We start from the raw sequence: 19,794 nt of genomic DNA, 5'->3' as shown, positions 1-19,794 counted from the left end.
GATTCAGTGCCCATATGCAGCCTAGAGGTATTCTTTGGTGGTTTAGTCTAGAACCACATAGAATATGGGAATAAAGATGTCTTAATTCCGATCCTCACAAGTAGTCGATGGGAGAAAATGTCTTCAAATATTTTCAAAGATTTTGAAAACAAATCTGTCTTTCCGGAAAAATATGAAAGAAAAATTCCAAAAACATCCAATGTTTGAAACATCCAATCCAAAAACATCCAAAACTAATATGTTCCTAAAAAAAAAATTCAGGAGATATCAAAGAATTTTCAAGTAGAAAAAAAGGGGAGGGGTGGGAACGTTCAAAATGTCTGTGCTTAGAAATATTCACATCACAATTCTGTCTTAGGCCGGGATTACAGTATAAAAGTTTTATCAAAGTTCGTTTATAAAACTTGAAAAATGCAACCGATAGGCCGATCAGTTAAGTTCGCTCGAATGTAACAGATGCGTTTATTGGTTACATTTTTCAAGTTTTATAGTGTAATACCAGCCTTAGGCCGGGATTACACTATAAAAGTTTTGTAAAAGCTGTTTGATAAAACGTGAAAAATCTTATTGGTTGAATTTTTTGAATGCAAAATGTGTGTGCGTGTGTGTGTGTGTGCACCGGTTGCATTTTCTTGAATGCAACCGATGCGCCTATTGGTTGAATTTTTCAACTTTCATAAAAGTTCTTTTATAAAACTTTATAGTATAATCCCGGCCGGATTACACTATAAAAATTTTATAACAATTATTTAAAAAAAAGCAACTAATAAATTTATCGGTTGCATTAGAGCAAATGCAACCGATAAATTTATTAGTTGCTTTTTTTCAAGTTTTATAAAATAACTTTCATAAACCTTTTATAGTGAAATCTCATCCTTAGATTAGTCTCACTTCTGAAAAATAAAATTTCATTTTTTTAAGTTTATAGACTGAATATTGAGTAAAATATACTTGTAGGTATCGGGGAACCACCAAAAATATTCAAGTGCTAGGGTCTTCAAACGTCTTAATCCGGCCCTGAGTGAACACCGTACGTGGATAACGTTGTTTAATAAAAGTATTTTTTTTAAAGTTTAAAAAAATTAGCAGATTAAAAATTTAAAAAAAAAACACATTTAAAATAATATTTCAGATATTTATATTTTTAAATAATTTTAAAAATTTAAAAAGAAAAAATTAAAATTTTTAAATTAAATTTAAAAGTTATTAAAGTATTAAATTAATAATAAATATTCGTAATGAACAGAACGGCTTATAATTTTGGTCCCGTCAGTGGCCCTTGTTGGCAGGTTTTATTGTATAAAATTGTAAAGTATGGACAAAAGCCAGTTAAAGTTGCTATATCTCAATCTCAGAAGGAAACGAAGGGATACACGTGTGTAGGTACATTATATTAATGAGCAGGGACCATCATATGGTGTTTTTAAGGGTATTTATGGCAAATAATTAAAAAAATTCCGTGAAAAATCACCTTCAAAAAGTAGCCAAAGATGCGGACGAATTCGCTCCGCATCCGCATCGTCTGAATAGCCCCGAATAAACCTATTGTCAAAACTTCTATGTGCGGATGCGGAGCCCGCACTTAGGTTTTGACACATGCGGACGACGTCCGGACCCTCATGAACATTTCCTAGGTGCGGAGATTTTTCGGCTCGTCTGAAAGGCGCAGTATATTCCAATTGTTAAAACTTCTTCCGGACCCGCATCCGCGTCCGCATCCGCTCCGTGTGAAAGGGCCCTAAAGTATACGCAGTTTTTTTAATTGCGCGTGATTTTTTTGTTTGAAGATTACCAGCAATGCTCCTATCAATTTCGTTATCTATTATCACGCCGATTAGAAGACCATTTGTTGTTCTTCCATTTTGTAGCCATGGAGCGGTTGAGTATCGAGCAACGGGTTCTTATTGTGAAAACTCATTACAAAAACGGGGAGTGATATGCAGAGACTTTCCGTACACTTGGCGCGATCTTTGGACGTGACGGTGCCCCTACCGCAGCAACAGTTTCGAGGTGGGTACAAAAATTCGAAGAATCTGGATCAGTTGCAACCAGAAAATCACCCGGTCGAAACCGTAATACAAAACATCGCGGTAGTGCAAGATAGTCTTAGAGAGTGAGTCCCGTGCAATCGCTTCGTCGTCGTCTACAACAGCTGGGATATCAACATCTTCGGTGCATCGAATACTGAGAAAATGAGAAATACGAAACCAGTGGATCATGCAACTCTGGATTAGATTTTGAATCGACAACAAGAGGACAAAAATTTTTCGATAAGATTAATCTTCGGGACGAGGCACATTTTCCTTCTCTCGGGGTATGTTAGCAAACAAAACTGCCGCAGTTGGGATGACGAAAACCCTAGAGTGATCCAAGAGCACGAAATACATCTACGAACCACGGTTTGGTGTGGTTTTGGGACAAGAGACGTGATTGCCCCCCCCCCCCCCCCACACACACACACACACACACATTCTCTTTTGAAGATGATGATAGAATTCTTCAGTTATTGTAAATGGCAACCGTTATCGGGGCCCGATCACTAACTTTCTATGGCTGGCTTTGGAAGAAATGGAGGTTGCCGGAATCGATAAAATATGGTTTTAGCAGGACGGGGCTATACTAGCCACACATCCCGGGAGACAATCACCTTGCATCGTGAAAGATTCCCTGATCTCGCTTCACGGCTGTGATCAATAATGGACTCCGAGGTCAACGAGTAATAAGCGAAATCGACAGGGACGTCTGAAAAATTAATCACTAATTTCAATGCTCGGGGAACTGCCTGCAGATAAAGTGGAGGTGGACATATGCTCGATATTATCTTTCATTATTAAATGCTGAATGAGATTAAATAAATGTTTTAAATTTTGCTTCGATTTTGGCTGATTTATTGCATTTTTATAAACGAGTACTTTATGAAACACCCTTAACGAACGAAGTTTCACTGTACTTATTTATTTTCACAGTTGTGAAATATAAACCATCATCGTTTCATTTGGACCCGCCAAATTTTTTTGTTTTTGTTTTTTGGCCCGCACCTAAAAAAAGTTTGCCCATCGCTAACCTAGAGCGTAATTATGAAAGCCGAGGCTCGCAAATGGCGTGCAAGATATATGGCGTTCCTGTAACAACAAACAAAATTTAAGTAGCATGAACAAATAATGCATTAATAGTTCAAGTTCATTTGCCACATTATTAATAAATAACAATGGAAAAGTGTGACGATTGGTGAGGTGTATACGAAGCGACGAACATGAAGCATTCCTTTATTTTGCATTAACCTGCGAAACACACAACCCTTCGTCATGAACACGATAAAATCGAACTCCTCGAGAATGTCTTCGTCTCTAGATACAACTTAAATCTCACGTGTCTCGTGAATAAAAGTATTGCTGTACATCCTTGTTAACAGCTTGCCTGTTACAAAAGTTAAATTGGCAAGAAATGGAAGGCTGGTTTTTTCTCATCAGTTATCGTCGTTTTGAATTCAACCGTGTGGCCCAAAACATTCCTTCCATGGCCAATACGGTTCAAAAAACCCAAATGTTTTCACTCCTCCCAAGGACCGTAGCATGACTTCTTGGGCAGACTTTTTCTTGGTGCCACCTCCCCTCCACGAAAGGGTTACGCAAACTAAGTGTACATTTTTTGTGGGCCCCCATTCGGCTCGGGGCCCTGGGGCAGTGCTCGGTTGCAATAGCGTACTTATGGGCCTGCTTCCCCCCCCCCTCTAATGTTAGGCTCTATGGTGGAAAATTCCTGATCTCTTGATGCTTAGCTTCTCATTCATAAGAGATACTAACCCCCGGCCGGCAAACATAGTTCGCCATACGGTGTTCCCCGAAGGAAGCATTTATTTTCTCCACAAAAAAAAAATCAATTCTACATCTTACCCGAAGGAGCAACCATTAACAACTCGCGAGCAGCAGTTTAGTGTCCCTGAGGTTTATAATAATTATTTCAAATACAAATACAACGCCACAACAGGCAAAATGCCCAACGAGGTGGCTTAGAAAAAGATGCCCATAAAAATATGGATGTCATATATTTCACTTAAAAAGGTATTACATAAATTTTACATTGCAATTATCACGCTACAGATATACATTCAAATATCATCATATGAGTTCGGCAATCATTTGATCTTTCAACAAAATAAAAATAAATAAAAAATCTTCTCATTCATAAGTCTACTCCGTGCCGGCTAAGGCTAATCACTCCCCCGACTTAAAACTTTCGTAGTCGAATTAAATACGTTACACTATTATACGTAAATTGAATTAGTATCCGCCAAGAGTTGAATTCACCGGAAATATGCACTACAACTTCAAAAAATCGAGCGTAACAACGATCTATTGCCATTTTATGACGAATACACAATTTTACCTTTTTTCAGAAGTGGGTTGTTCCGAAAGTATGTGTGAGGTAAGTGTTGTCATCTATATTTGTGAAGATAAAGATGAATATTTGCCCCCATTGTTGGGTCTGTTACACAAAATATGTATTTACTACTGGCAATTCAGTGAGTATATACTGACAAATATTTGTTTGTAAAATGCAAAAAAACAGTATCGTAAACTAGGGTTACTAGAGCCGCTTGCTGCTCCTTTCATTCCCAACCATTCATCCCGTGGCAAAAAATGGTTGCCTCGGCAGTTTCTGCTGATTCTTAAAATCTGGTCCATCTGTTTGGAAACACCCTGTATGTACGAAATTACTTGTATTCTGGAAAATACTTCCACTACTACTTAACTGTACATGCATCTTGTAAATATCCTTTTGGGGAAATTTTCCAACGCATTGGTACAGGCAGGAACGTGCTTTGGTTTCATGTGTGGCCCTAACGTATATGTGTTAGCAGACTTATGCGTGTTTCGTGTTCCGGGGTGCTGCCATCTGCCTTCCATATTTTCAAGTGAAAATGGCAAAAGCCTAATTTTCATGTTATGTATCGTGTTGAAGGTTTAAATGGTCTCTCGAAGTTGAAAAACCAAAAAAAAATCGCTCTGAGGCCAGGATTACACTATAAAAGTTCGACAAAAGATCTTTTATAAAATTTAAAAAAATGAAACCAATAAACGTTTTGGTTACATTCGAGTGAATGTAATTGCTAGGCTTATTGGTTGTTTTTATCAATTTTCGTAAAAGATCTTTTATCCGACTTAGCCAAAGTCGGAAAACTACTGCAGGCAATTTTGCGATAAGTTCAATAACGTTGCGTGGGCGTTTTTTGTGTGTTCCTTTGTTTTTAAATTAGTTATTTTGAAAAAAAACGTTTTCCCCTAAAGTTCTCGTTTGAAGCAACAAAACGTACACGGAACTCGGCAGTGAGACAATTTTCTCTCTCTCTCTCTCTCACGTGAATTAACCCTGTCTTCATCTGTGTCAGTCTCTTAACGTGCGAGAATTGGGCAACACGCTGTTATTATTACAAGAACTTTACAATGGATCTCATACAGCAGCCTTCAACTTGATGTCATCAGACAGACAGAGAGACAGAGGTCTCCGCCGTGACCTGAAGCTCTCTTGTCAGATTTTGTGGTTTCTCTCTCAGTAACAAGAAAAAGAAAAAGGTGTGTAGCAATATCATCACCAGGTTGATGCCAAGCATTTCTTTTTTTGGGATCTGACGACCTTGAAAGAAATCCATCGTTTACGAGAAATGCCTCGAGGTGTTGCTGTCACGTCAAATTACCATAATTTGAAAAATGGCGCCTCTTCCCTCCCTCCCTTTCTTCATCCACCAATGTTTTTGTTTCCAATAATAATACGTTGTTTCTCTTGTCCCATGGCAAAATCCAAGCTAACATTTTCATCGGAAACAACCGTCATAAGCGAGAATGATTTGTGAAACAATAATAGAGCCATAAAATTTAGCTCTTACTATTATTACGCCTGAACAAATTTCTAGGTAGCCCTCGTTATTGTTTGTACTATTTGTAACTTAAGAGAGTTGCAATCATTTGGTCATTTTTGTCGCACCACGGTCATTTTCTGCACATGAGGGTTATTTAGACTGGAACATGCAATTTATTGCGATTTCGCACGGCAGCGTTAGCCATTTTTGCCTTTGCACACTCATCGAGAGGTTGGTGCGCTAACCCCTCGGTGTGGGACTCCCTGCGTTAGCAATTTTTTCTGCGTGTATGATCATGCTGTGCCTCCGCGTCAGGAAAGTTTCTGATAAGGACGACTCAGATATCGAATTCGCGAAACTCTAAACATTCTTTGGTACTAAAGGTAAGTATCTTATCGACCTGGGCTACCACGCACAGTTCCACTTAAATAAACGAAGCTAAGAAAGATGACGTCGTGGTCTGTCATTCATTGTTTTTCCAGCTTTGAGGTACAAGTAATATAATCGGATTATATTACAATACTGCAATACTGTTAAGAATTTTTTTCATTTCATCAAATTTAACCTTAACGATTTTTTTCCCTTAATATTTTTAATTATATCCACTCTAAAACACGAGCTTTTTATTCACGATTACCATAACATTAGGAGTCGTCAAACTATCCATTTATCTATTTATCATGCAATGGTTTTATCTTGTTTTTATATTCTTTTGGCGTTACTAATTTTTGATAATGTGAATCATCTTAACTATTGTATCATCATACTAGTTATTATAGTATTAAGTCAACTTGATCTTACTCTTGCTATATTTAGTATAATTCATGCCCACCGCATTTATATTCAATCATCTAACTCTTGCCATAGATATGATCCCATTAATTCGAAATTAATTGCTAAATTACGAATTTATATTTTGCATTCTATACTTAATCACAAATTATCATGCATTAATATGTTCACTTACACTGTTACGTATTTTTGGACATTTGAACCAATTAATTCATTTTCAATCCTCCGGGGTTTTTTGGATGGGATATTTTGTTTTCTAATATGTCTAACAATTGTGAAATAAAACATTTCACACTTCATACCCTGGAGGATTTTGAAAATTTTTTAAATTCATCTATGGTTACTGATCATAAATCGATATTATCTAAACTCAATATTGTACATTTTAATATTCGCAGTGAAAGATCAAATTTTAATTTACTTTTATCGTATCTAGATTTAATAATTAACGAAATTGACATTCTTGTTTTGTCTGAAGTATGGGTTTATACTGATGAAGTTGATTTTTACAAAATTTCAGGTTTTAACTTAATATCTCGTTGCCGTGACTATAATAGATCTGGAGGTATTTTTGTGTATACAAATAAATCCTGTTCATTTTTTATTTACAATTCATTAACCATGCTTACTGCAGAATTGATCGTTTTATCTTTAACTGAATTACAAACTACTATTCTCTGTCTATACAGATCTCAGTCTTACTCAATTAACAATTTTGTCGATGAATTTGATGCAATATTGAGAAATGTAAAATGCAAAAATGTTATTTTTCTTGGAGATGTTAACATTGATTTATTAAGCTCTGATTCTAGCGATATTCAATACTACATTGATATGCTTTCCAGCCATGGTCTATCACCATTAATTAATGTTATAACCAGACCATCATCGCAATCCTGTTTAGATCACATTTTTATTCGTAATTTAAAAAGCATTACTAATATTTATTCTTCTGTATTTACTACGGATTTGAGTGATCCCATTCTTTGCAAGTTTATATTTTCATCTCCTAGATTGACGGCTACATTTAATTCTCCTACTGTGAAATTTATCGATTATACAGCTATTTCTTCCTATCTTTCTAACCATAGTTTTAATTCTCGTTCAAATGACCCGGGCAAGGCATTTGATGATTTTATTCTCTCCCTTGAAACAATTGTTAATAATCATTCCCGTTGTCACTTGGTTAACTCGCGTATGATTCCTAATAAATGGTTTACGAGAGATCTTTATGAACTGATTAAAATCAAGCAAAAGCTATATTTAAAATCCAAAAAATATCCATTTGATAATTTGATCTTATCTGCATATAAAAGTACAGCTTCCCATGTCAAATTAAAGGTAAAAATTGCCAAACAAAATTTTTATTCTCAACAATTTCACAGATGCAATAACCTAGATTCGAAATGGAAATTTATCAATAAATTATCAGGTACTAAAGATAAACAATCTAAATTGCCTTCTGTAACTAACCTCTCTCTACTAGCTAATAATTTTAATTCACATTTTATAAATATATCTCGTTCTAATTGTATTATACCTTTTGACTTCAAGTTTTTTCTTTCTCGTAATCCAAATTCTATTTTTTTCTCTCCTACTAACCCCCACGAAATCCTTCAAATTATTCGAAAACTACCTACTTCTACTTCCTCTGGTATTCTAAACTCTTCTATTTTAAAAATTCTCCCTTTTTTCACAGTCTCCACTCTGTCTACTCTTATCAATTCTTGCATTTCAGAAGGTGTTTTCCCGGATAATTTGAAAATTGCATCAGTTATTCCAATTTATAAATCCGGTGATTCTAAAGACCTCAATAACTACAGACCTATTTCAATCCTTAACTCTGTTTCCAAGCTGTTTGAAACCATAATAAAATCTCGACTGTTTCCTTTTCTACTTAAATCTAACTTTTTCTCCCCCAAACAACATGGATTCCTACCGAACAAAAACACAGAATCTGCTCTTCTTGATTTTACTTCAACTGTCTATACTAATATTGATAAATCTTACAAAACAGTTGCTATTTTCTTAGATATCAGAAAAGCTTTCGATAGCGTCTCTCATGAAATCCTGATAGAAAAACTTAGTTTCTGTGGTATAAGAGGTGTTCCTCTTAAACTTTTGCGATCTTACCTTAATAATAGATACCAATTTGTTAAGTGTGGTGATAAATATAGAAATATTATGAAAATTATTAACGGAGTCCCTCAAGGCTCTGTTCTTGGCCCCTTATTATTCCTCATTTTCATTAATGACTTTTGTAACATTAACATTGTTGGTAACATAATAACATTTGCTGATGATACAGTCATTATTTATAGCGCTAAAGACGACCAAACGTTGACTAATATGATTAACCAAGACTTAATTAAAGTACGCAACTGGTATTCAGCTAATAAATTAACTATTAATGTATCCAAAACCAAATTCATCTATTTTTCATTACTTAATAACCCTCTACATAATATTAATATTGTTTTCCATGATTCTAACTGCTCCCCTAATGATTGTCATTGTAATCTTCTTCAACAAGTACATTCTATCAAATATCTTGGTGTTTATCTTGACTCTAACCTTAAATGGAATTCTCATATCACAAAACTTCACAGCAAACTTCGTTATTTGTTGTACAAATTTTTTTATCTCAAATTTTATGTCAATTCCTCTTTTCTTTTAGTTCTGTACTACTCATTTTTTCACTCTCAACTACTTTATGGTCTTTCTGCCTGGGGTAGTGACTACATTACTAACCTATATCCTTTGGTCACTTTGCACAAAAGAATAATTAGACTGATTACCAATGATTATTGTACTCCCTCACTACAACTTTTCCATTCTCTAAACATATTACCTCTTCGACATCTCTATTTCTTCAAATCATTAATTATTTTATATAAAAAACAACATTCTTTACCTTTGAACACTTTTCGTTCTTCTGCAAGAATCAACTCCACCTATTTACTCCCTAGAATCTATAAAACGATTGGTAAAAAATATTTTTCATATCTTATCCCTAAATTCTATAACTCTTTGCCTGATCAACTCCTTCACAATAATACTTCATTATTAGTTTTTAAAAAACCACCGGGCCGGCCACCATGACCTTATCATGTTATATTGTGCTTAGTTTTTTTTTTGTTTTCTTTTTACTTTCTGTTCACTCATGTTCTGTCAATTATTTTTTATTTATTTATTTTTATGTTTATAAGTTTCATATCAAATTGTAAATCGTGATTGCTAGTAAAGGAAATTTGGCTCATTTCTGACTAATAATAAAGTATTGTATTTTTTTTTTTTTAAGTAAGAAAAGAAAAATTCCGGTTTATTTATCAATGCCCCTGTGTGGTCGTGTGAGCATCGCGCTGGACTCTCATCTGGAGGATGCGGCCTCAAACCCCGTTGGTGGCACAGTGGTGGCAGCTAAAGTTGGTTTTCTGAGATTTTCCAATTTCGAAGTGTGAATATGAGCCAGTGTTTTATTTGAAAAAGTCTTCCGCAGAGAGAACAGACAGAAATCATGAATTATTCATTCATTACACTTCACGCTCTGAGAGTTGAGGAAAAACTCATAGTTTAAAAAATTGATTGCAGATGGCAGCACTACACATAACAAGCATTACACAGAAACAAACTTCACGGAAGGTTCACTATACATACACCCACATTCCAACATGTACCAATTCGTTAGAGGTTCCGCAGAGGAATATGGACGAGGTGCATGTCTGGTTTAGTAGTGGTCTAGGGCACTCACCCAGCAAAGAAGAGGACGTGGGTTCGATTCCCCGCAAGGCCAATTAAATTTTCTTCCCTGGGTTTATTTTTGCATCAGCCAGCTGCTGAAACTTCCATAGTAATAGCGGAGAGTGACATCACGTTCGGATAAGCTGAAAGACCTTATTTGTCAACATTTGCAAACACACATTGCAAAATGCAATAGATATGTACTTTGCATCTTTTTTCCACTGAGAATCTCGACTGGGTTGTCTGACCATTTGATTTCGCAGACAGCGCTCAGGAAATAGATTTCACTGCTTGAGAACGAGATGAATTTATCGATCTTTGAGCCGATTCCACACAATCAAAGGTAAGTTCACCAAGAGTGAGGCGTCGGTGGCTGCTTTTGGCTTGGACTGAGAGGAGTCCCTAATCTAATGAAGAAAGCAATTAACACATTTTTGCCTTTTTCAGCTCATATCTATGCGAGCAAGCCTTCTCAGCTCTGGCGACAAAAAAATACAAAGGAAAAAATTGACTGAAAGATCTTGGACAATTTACGTGTTTCGTTGCCAACTATAAAGCCTGATATCAAGTATCTGTGCTCTAAGCATAAAAATCACAAGTCACAAGAACAAAACTCTATTGATGTATTTTTACTGTGATTTTTGTTGTAGTAAACTGTATTCTGGATTCAAGGAAGGGTGCCCTAAGTTTTTAATATCATTCCCAAGGGTGCCACGAACTTTAAAAGGTTAGGAAACGCTGCTATCAATCAAATTTTTAGTCCTAAGAAGTGGAGGGTTAGAAATGTCAGTTTTCTGGCCATTTTCTGTGAAGTTTACAGTGCTTGGAAAATAGCTCACAATGGCAAGATTCTCGTTATAAAGCAGTACATGTTATTCATCTGTTAGGCTGGTCTCCACTGCAAGCAATAACAAGTTACGTGCATGCGCAAGACTGGTATAAAAGTCTTGCGTATGCACGTGACTTGTTATCGTTCGTGGTAGCTTCTAGTGGACGACCCGCCTTAGAAATTAGTGTTTACAGGAAATCAAGAGGCATAGCGATCGAGAGCCATATCCGATATTCTTTGATTGAATTCGATTTTTTTTTTTCCGTTTTCTGAGCACATCCTCCCTGTTTAACTTCATAACAAGCTGCCCTGAGCAGTCCGAGCACTCACGGGTTAAAAACATCCCAGTAGCACATCGATCGTTTTAACGAAACCCCGAAACTTTTCTCCAACTCCCAACCCCATCTCGTCTGTAATCACCACAAAATAATTATCCGGGGAAAATATGTTGTAAAAGTTGTGTGTGCTTTTTCTTTTTTGACACAAAATAAAGAGTTCCAGACACTGCCACGAAGCTGGGCCGGAAGAGAACTCGGCAACGGGATAAATCCAGTGGCAAAGTTCTGGTGTTCATGCATTTAGTAGCACATCGATATATAACGACGTAGAGATTTCAGTACCGTTCGATGTCGTTTACCTATATCGTTCGACGTAAAAATGTCATGCATTTGTCATCGTAGAGAAAAACACTGAAATCACGCGCGTTTGCGGCTTGTAACGACGCCAAGCACTTTTATCTTCCAAAATGGTGGTTTTCATTGGTGACGCTCACTGATGAGAGAAAGGGGAAGTGAACGTCTTTTTTCCATCATTCTAAATGGCAATTTCCACGTTAAGATGAGTGAACATTTTTGAATTATTTCAAAAGAGACTAATTATCGTACGAGTAATTCTCCTTCTAAACGAATAGCTGTAAAAATGACAGCAATGTAAGACAATTTTAGATTAAAAAAAGATATTTTGGCGTTTATTGAGTGAATAAATTTTTACTACATCGTTCGATATCGGACCCGTAAAAATTTCCGACATTCGACGTTCCGACTTCTAACGATATCGTTGTTCTACTGGAGCTGCAAATCCACAAATTTCAGTCTGAACAGCAAATATTCGAGAAAAACAAACAAGGGTTAGGACTGGAAATAAAGCGGGTTTTTATTTTTTTTTAAATTGTACACGATAAAAACCGCGCAGTTTTTATCCGACATGATGCTCATTGCCTGCTAATACCATACGTACACATGCGCTCAAATAATTTTTATTAAATCTTTGGAGAATTACAACAAAAAGAAAAAACAATTTAATATAGTAATATCAATATGAAACAAAATACTCTGCATATGTACAAACACACACTCACGCAAAACAAGAGTTTTTTTTTTTTTTGCTGCTCATTCAGCGACAGAAAAAATAAATGAGATTCATTAAGGAAGGTTCACGAGTATAAAACAAAGCATCTCTCGCAATCATATATGAAAGCTGTGTAACATGCACAACAATGAAATAACTTGGGCATACCAAGTCTGATTGTAGTCACAAAAGAAAAGGGTTTTAAGAGAATGGCACTCAAGGGTATGGAATATTAAGGAGAGTGCAATTCAAGAAGCACTGAACACTTTATAATAATTACAGACACAGGTTCATCTAAAATGCATTTTGAACGATGAATAAAGTTAGTTTTAGGACTGAATGGCTCAAAGGCTGCCTTTATATGTCCATCACCAATAATTGGTGATTATTTCTCAATTATAATTAATAAAAAAATTAATAATAAATTTGTTTATATATCAATAACAATAAATAAATAAAATAATAAATTTGTTTCCTTAATAATTATTAAGGAAGCACCATAAAAATATTTGCTTGAGATTGTAAAAATGATTCATTTCATTCAACCTACCAGTCTAAAAGATTAATAACAAATGAATAAAGTAAATAAATCTAAATTCTAAATTTTTCGTTATATTGGAAATATAATTCACGACCCATTGTGAGCGCTTTCAATAAGTGAACAACACTGGAGCAATCTTTTCTATGAATGTTTCTTGTCTTCAGTGACTTTAAACCGCACACTTATTTTTTCACCAATTATTTACCTAAGTACAAGCATGTCATGTTCAATAATTAAATTAACACTTTTATGTGGAATAACTATTGCAAAATATATGCAAAAGAGCAGTACTTTCACTTCTTACTAAAATTGCAGGTGATTTGGTATTAATTGAACTGGGCTGAAATGAGTCACTTGGATGGTGCATTCAACCAAACAACAAGTTTCTCTTGTATAAACTTGGTATCAAACCAACCAAAATCCTTCTGAAGAACATCTGTAAAAGTTGTCAAGAGCTTAATAAAAATCTTTGAAAACCAAAGTCAATGCTTCTGAAACTTGTTTAGGACTGTCAAGATGCTTTTACTGCTTATACTATCTATCTCCTGTCAATGAAATCTTTCCTTCTTACAATGCATTTGGTTAATTAATAAATAAACACCTCTCCACAGTAAATGCTGGCCGAGGGGAGGGAGTATTTTTTCACATTACAACATGCTTTGGCCAGGGCCATCTTAAAAGCATCATAGGCAGTGCCATCGTAACGCATGGGCCCACCCGGGCAGGGTTCGGGAGCCTCAAGAGAAGAAGGGCCTCACAAAAATGGGATCTGGTTGAAATTATCCAGGATACACCAGGTAAGGCCTCCGAAAAACCACTTGGCCCGGGGCCCATGATACTCTTGAGACGGCCCTGATCATAGACCCTCAGGCGAAGTGGTTTTTCTGAAGCCTACCAGATAAATTCTAGAAAATTTTAACTAGATCTCATTTTCGTGACGCCCCTTCACTCTTCAGGCCCCCCATGCGTTAAGATGGCATTACTACTACTAAATCACACATGCACCTCATTCATATTCCTTTGCAGAACCTCTAACGAATTGGTACATGTTGGAACGTCCGTGTACGTGTAGTGAAACCTGACGTGAAGTTTGTTTCTGTGTAATGCTTGTTATGTGTAGTGCTGCCATCTGCCACCAGCTCTTCTAACTATGAGTGAAGTGTAATGATTGAATAATTTATCGTTGCAGGCCTGTTGCTGTCTGTGGTGAGACTTTTTAATAGGGAGATTGGCTTGCATTTGTGCCTTGAAGTTGGAAACCACGGGAAACCAACTTCAGCCGATCACCACTGTGGCGACGGTGGGGTTCGAACCCGGATCCTCGTTAAGATGGCACTGGCTTTGGCACCAAAAATCCCAATAGTAGTTTTAAAAAAAGGCTGAATTCAACCTATTTTTATGAAATTTAAAAAGATTTCAGACCTTATGAGTGTGAACCCATTCCCCAGTTAAGGGCTAGAAGTGCAATGAATCGGGCGAACAATATTTCCAGTTAGAAACGTTTTAAATTATTTCCCTCTTCCATTATTTTGTTTCTAATCACCTTGGGCCAAAAGCACAGGCGGAGATAGACTTGGAAGTCTACGGGGCACTGTCATTATTGCTGGGGGGGGGACACCGATGATGATGTCGATTCATATGTACACATATACATTAGATCAGTCGACTCTACCTTTGACGCTGGAGGGGGCAATCTCCATCCGTGGCCAAAAGCCTTAAAATAGGATGAAATGTTTTAGTGGTCATAAACTGCATGTATATATATGAATTCAGTTACTTACTCACATAGACATAGAACTGATGAAATGAAAGTGGTGAAATGAATAAAATGCAAACCAACGTGTAAAGTTGGCAAAATGACAAATGCAACTTAAATGAAAAAGGAAAATGAGTAAGAAATTATAAAATTGCAAGTTCAAATTTCTATCAAAAGAATGTAATACAAATACAACGCCACAACAGGCAAAATGCCCAAAGAGGTGGCTCATAATAATTGGAAAAAAAATTATATTCTGTAAAACCTAGAGAGCAAGGAGTGCACAAAATAAAACAGATCTTGAACATGTCTTCTCTGAACATCCTGCGGCAACATTCGTTGAAATGATATTTTTGTGGTCATTCTGAAGTGTGAAATTTTTTAGTTCCATCGATTTCAGCAACTTGCTTTCCGTGATTTAATTCTGGAATATTTTCTAGACTGCAATCGAACTGAAGCCATCACCATCAAATGATCTTATTGATGTATGTTAACTCTAAAATCGGTTCAATTTACTTATATTTTCACAGATCACAAATATACTAATTAAAAATAGCATAAATTATAGTACAATAATAATAATTACAAATATAACTTTTGAAGAGTTAAATATAAAGAAAATTTGAGTATACAGACAGATTCACGACACTGGATTGACACATCACCAAGGAATATCAAATAATATAAAACAGAGTTTTTCAACCTGCAGTTCATAAACATAAGAGAAGTGGTTTGCAGATAAACTTAAAACTGAAATGTAAATTTATAGTAATACCCTAACAGTCAATTGGACCCCCCCCCCCCTCCAGAAGGCTGGTAGCTCGGCAAATTATTTCAGCCAATTTTACTGTTCCTTTGTATAAAAAAGTTGAGAAATGCTAAAATAAAAAAATAAATGAATAAAATGCAAACTGATGTGTAAAATTGGCAAAATGACAAATGCAACAAATATAAACATTGTTGAGAAATATTTTTCAGCTTTCTTTTTCTCAGATGGTTTATAGATATTACTTTGATAATTGCAGAAAGGACTCAGAATTTTTAAATCCAACGCATTGAAATATGCAAGTACTGAGAACGAAAATTCAATAATTTTTAAGAAAATTAAAAACAATAACAAAACCAGACTCATTGTACACCTTACAATTTACATCATCATGCCTTCATTAGAATAAAAGGAAGAATTCTCTTGTTAAGAAAACAGATTCATGTAAATCAAATTTGGGTGAGACATGATATTCAAGCATCATTAAATTAACAAAGAGTTGCAAATTGCACACAAAACACAGTTGCTTGCATTTGCAAACATTGAGATTTTGTTACTTTGAAAGGCAAACATATCACATAACATTGACACTATTTCACATTAAGCTTTCGTCTCATTTTAAGAATGATGTAACAAGCATTAAACAATGTGTCAACAACTCACTAGTAATTATGAATGGTTTCAAATGAAAATTACATAATTTCTGAATGATTTTTGATCATATTGTTTTTCCTTTAAATGATCATGGGCAGTATATACCTTAATTTATACATACTAACAAAGAGAGGACAAAAGAATATAAATAACCCCCCCCCCCCAATTATTATTTATTATGCAAACACTCTCAAAATCTGAAGCAATTTGTTTTACTTTGATAAGAAATAAATTTTAAAAAGAAATAATGAAACTTAGATAACTTATTCCAGAACTCTTTTTTTGAAATTTAAAATGGTGGGGTATATAATTTATATATTTTATATTAAAATGAATTCTATTTTTCGCTCATGTTATATTCAAGGTTCAGGGATTTTTCGAATGATATAAGAGAGCAGAATCCCTGCTTGCATTAACACATAACAAAAGAGTGAGACAGTCACAGGCTTGTGCTGTGGATGCTACTTTCTTCAGGCATCTTAACAAGTTACCAATAAGTCAAATAAAGCCTCCTAAAATGATTACAATTTTCAATATATATATTGTATATAACAACTGTGATTTAACTTCTTATTTTAGTAAAAAGCATCCCCCAAGACAAGCTTAGAGCCCCCAGTCCCCAAACTTGCAGTGAGAAAATGAACCATCAGCTCAGTTGTGATCATGCGATGCTAGACAGACAATACATATATGCAAAGCCTTTTAGACTAGTCATTGCGTAGAAGACTCTGGTATTGTGCAATGCAGCTTGTTTATCAAGTCAAAATGTGGTTAAACCTTTTGCTCATCTTTCAAAGCACTCATGAACTAAGTGACTCATGATACAAGGCAAACCCTTCCCCCCCCCCCCTGCACAAAAGCAAAAGATATTTTTTTAGCATTAGCTATAGCATAACATAGATTAAGCTATAACACAGAGTAAAGAGTTGCTTTCTGAAACCAACAAAATTTTTCAGAAAAGCAGGCTTTCTTGCGAGAGAAATCAGTGTTAAGGCCGGATATCCAAATGATACGCAAGACTTAAAATTGTATGCAAGCTTCTTTCCATGATTGCAATGCCAAGCCGGTCCAGAATTAGAGGGAGGCAATTGGGGCAACTGCCGAGGCAGTAAATTTTAAGAGGGAACAAAAGCATTATTATTATAAAATCATCAAATCATACAGTGTTAGGGGTGGCAAAATCATGTTGTTGCTGCTGCACCCCCCCCCCTCCCCACAAAAAACACTTAGTTACGGCCCAGGTGCTGAGGGTTACATAAGCAAAAACGACAATTTACAAACTGAAACTGACAACAGATGTTGACGCCCCCATTTAAAATTTTAGAAAAAGTCAAAAAGAACGTAAATGTCATCATTTCAGAAGAACAGTGTAGGATAATGTTTCATGTAGATGCTGTAAAAACCTAAATATTTAGCATAATTATAGAGTAAATAATGTACTTACTGCATATATTTTTTATCTATTTTAAAATTATTTACTTTATTTTCAATTTGTTTTTTCAATTATATACGATATCATTACATAATTTTACACATTATGAAAACGAAACCTTTATTAAGTGGAAACCTGTGTTCAACAGAAAAAAAACCTCGGTCCCTTGTAATTCCGTCAAAGACAGGTTTTACAGTAATTGTTTATCCCCAGCAATGTAAGCTATGTGACTTGTTAGGAGGGGGGGAGGAAAAACATTACCTTTGAATAAAATGTCAGAAAAAATTTAAGTTTGCTGAGTAAAAACAATGGTGTTTGCATTATTTTGTCTACCCTTTGCATGTATCAAAATAATTTCAACATGCTTTCAATGAATGCATAACAGTGAAAAGAGGTCATCATTACAAAAAAAAAGACAAGATAAAAACATGTAAGGGATATGTTTTTCAATTAAAGAGTACATATGAAGAATAAAACCAATAAATAAAAACATGTAAAATTATTTTTTTGCCCTTTGGTTTGCAAAAAATGGCGACGGCAGATAAATATTCATATAACAGTTAAGAGGCTTAGTTCATAAGAAAGCTGTATATATGTTTTGTGAGAATTCACTGCAGTACAATGCTTCTCAGCTGATAACAACAGCTTGGATGATGCCCATCCATTAGGATAAGAAACTGACAAATGCCATGACACCGATTCCGATACAGAGGCAGACAAACTGTTTCATAGACTCCCTGTAAAGCACACACAAAAAAATTATGTAATAAAAGAAAGCTTTCAGCATGAATTTTTAAGAATGCAGGCTCAGCTATGATAAAATCATACTAAACATTGATCAAGCTGCAACTAGGGATGGGGAAGCAGGTGGGTCTGATGTCCCAGACGCTGGACTAGAGAGGATGCAAATTTCACCCTTTCACCTCTCCTTCAACATTACGGGAGGTGGGGGGGGGGGTTCAAAATGTGCGCTTATCCCGGTTGACCAAGCTTTTTGCTGCAACTCTGAACATGTGTTCAGACCTTTGGGGCATTAATAAATAAAAAAAAGCTTGTTCAAGAGGCAAACATTTGTTTGCTGTGTCAAAGTAAAGCACTAATAATTCAAGTTCTGCTAAATCAGAGATGATCAATGTGAAATTTTTCCATTTATGACAGTCTCCAATATCATGCAAATTATGTTTGAACTAACACCCTTTTGCCAGAATATTCATTAAAAAAAGTTGCTGTGTCATTCATTTTAAAATTAACTCAAATCTTAGACCTCAGCAGAGCCACCTTAACCTATATTTGGCGGTGTTGTTCTCAAAAGCAACAAGAGCTTATTATATTTTTTAAATAAAAACGCATTGTGTATTTTTGAGCTTGTTTTGGCATTGATGCTTCAAAGCCCTAAAGCATAATGTTTTGCATTGTTCTGCAACAAGCCCTCAGCTGCAGGAAATATTCTGCAGTAAATATTTCCAAAACAGTTTTTTCTACACTTTACTTAAAATTCTTCCAGATTATTCTGTGGCAGCACTGATTTCATTCGCAGATTTTAGCATATTCTGCTGTGAGGCTTGTAAGCAACTCCTAAATATTGAATTTTTACTTGTGAGCTGTTCATGAAGTTTCTATAATTGCTATAGTAGAATGTCGCAAAGGTAAAATGTCTCTTTCTTGACAAGCCAAGCAAGAACGGTTTTCAGCCCTTGCATTTTGGATGGAAATACCATGTATAAAGGAGACATATTGCTGTGCATTTTTCAACAAGGATAGAAAATTAAGTTGGCACAAACAATAATGACATTTTTTCGTATCTGAGTGGGTGTTAAGATGGCACTGGGCCTGAGACATTTCATGGAAACCACCGGTTTTGCTCCTGCACTCAAATGCACTATAAGTTTGTAGTACCTAACATAGCGTGTCGATAATTCAAGATAACATAGCGTGTCGATAATTCAAGATAACATAGCGTGTCGATAATTCAAGATAACATAGCGTGTCGATAATTCAAGATAACATAGCGTGTCAATAATTTAAGATAACATAGCGTGTCAATAATTCAAGATAACATAGTTCCATCATCATTGATTG

At 35.4% G+C, this 19,794-nt stretch overlaps 1 protein-coding gene across 1 annotated transcript in view; it reads right to left on the bottom strand.

Moving 5' to 3' along the window:
* Window positions 1–11,180: 11,180 nt before the first annotated feature.
* Window positions 11,181–19,794, bottom strand: part of Zip99C (Zinc transporter Zip99C) — a 53,004-nt gene continuing 44,390 nt past the window's right edge. The window contains exon 9 of the mRNA XM_089245290.1: window positions 11,181–18,452. Within this exon, the coding sequence (XP_089101416.1) occupies window positions 18,380–18,452 (73 nt within the window). The 3' untranslated portion in view covers window positions 11,181–18,379. The remainder of the gene's footprint in view (window positions 18,453–19,794) is intronic.

The sequence above is a fragment of the Pholcus phalangioides genome, unplaced genomic scaffold (genome assembly GCF_987345545.1).
Source record: "Pholcus phalangioides strain wild (caught in Gottingen) unplaced genomic scaffold, Ppha-v1.0 ptg000015l_1, whole genome shotgun sequence".
Lineage (NCBI taxonomy): Eukaryota > Metazoa > Arthropoda > Arachnida > Araneae > Pholcidae > Pholcus > Pholcus phalangioides.
Note: the sequence above shows the minus strand (reverse complement) of the source record. Positions and strands in the feature narration are given on the sequence as shown.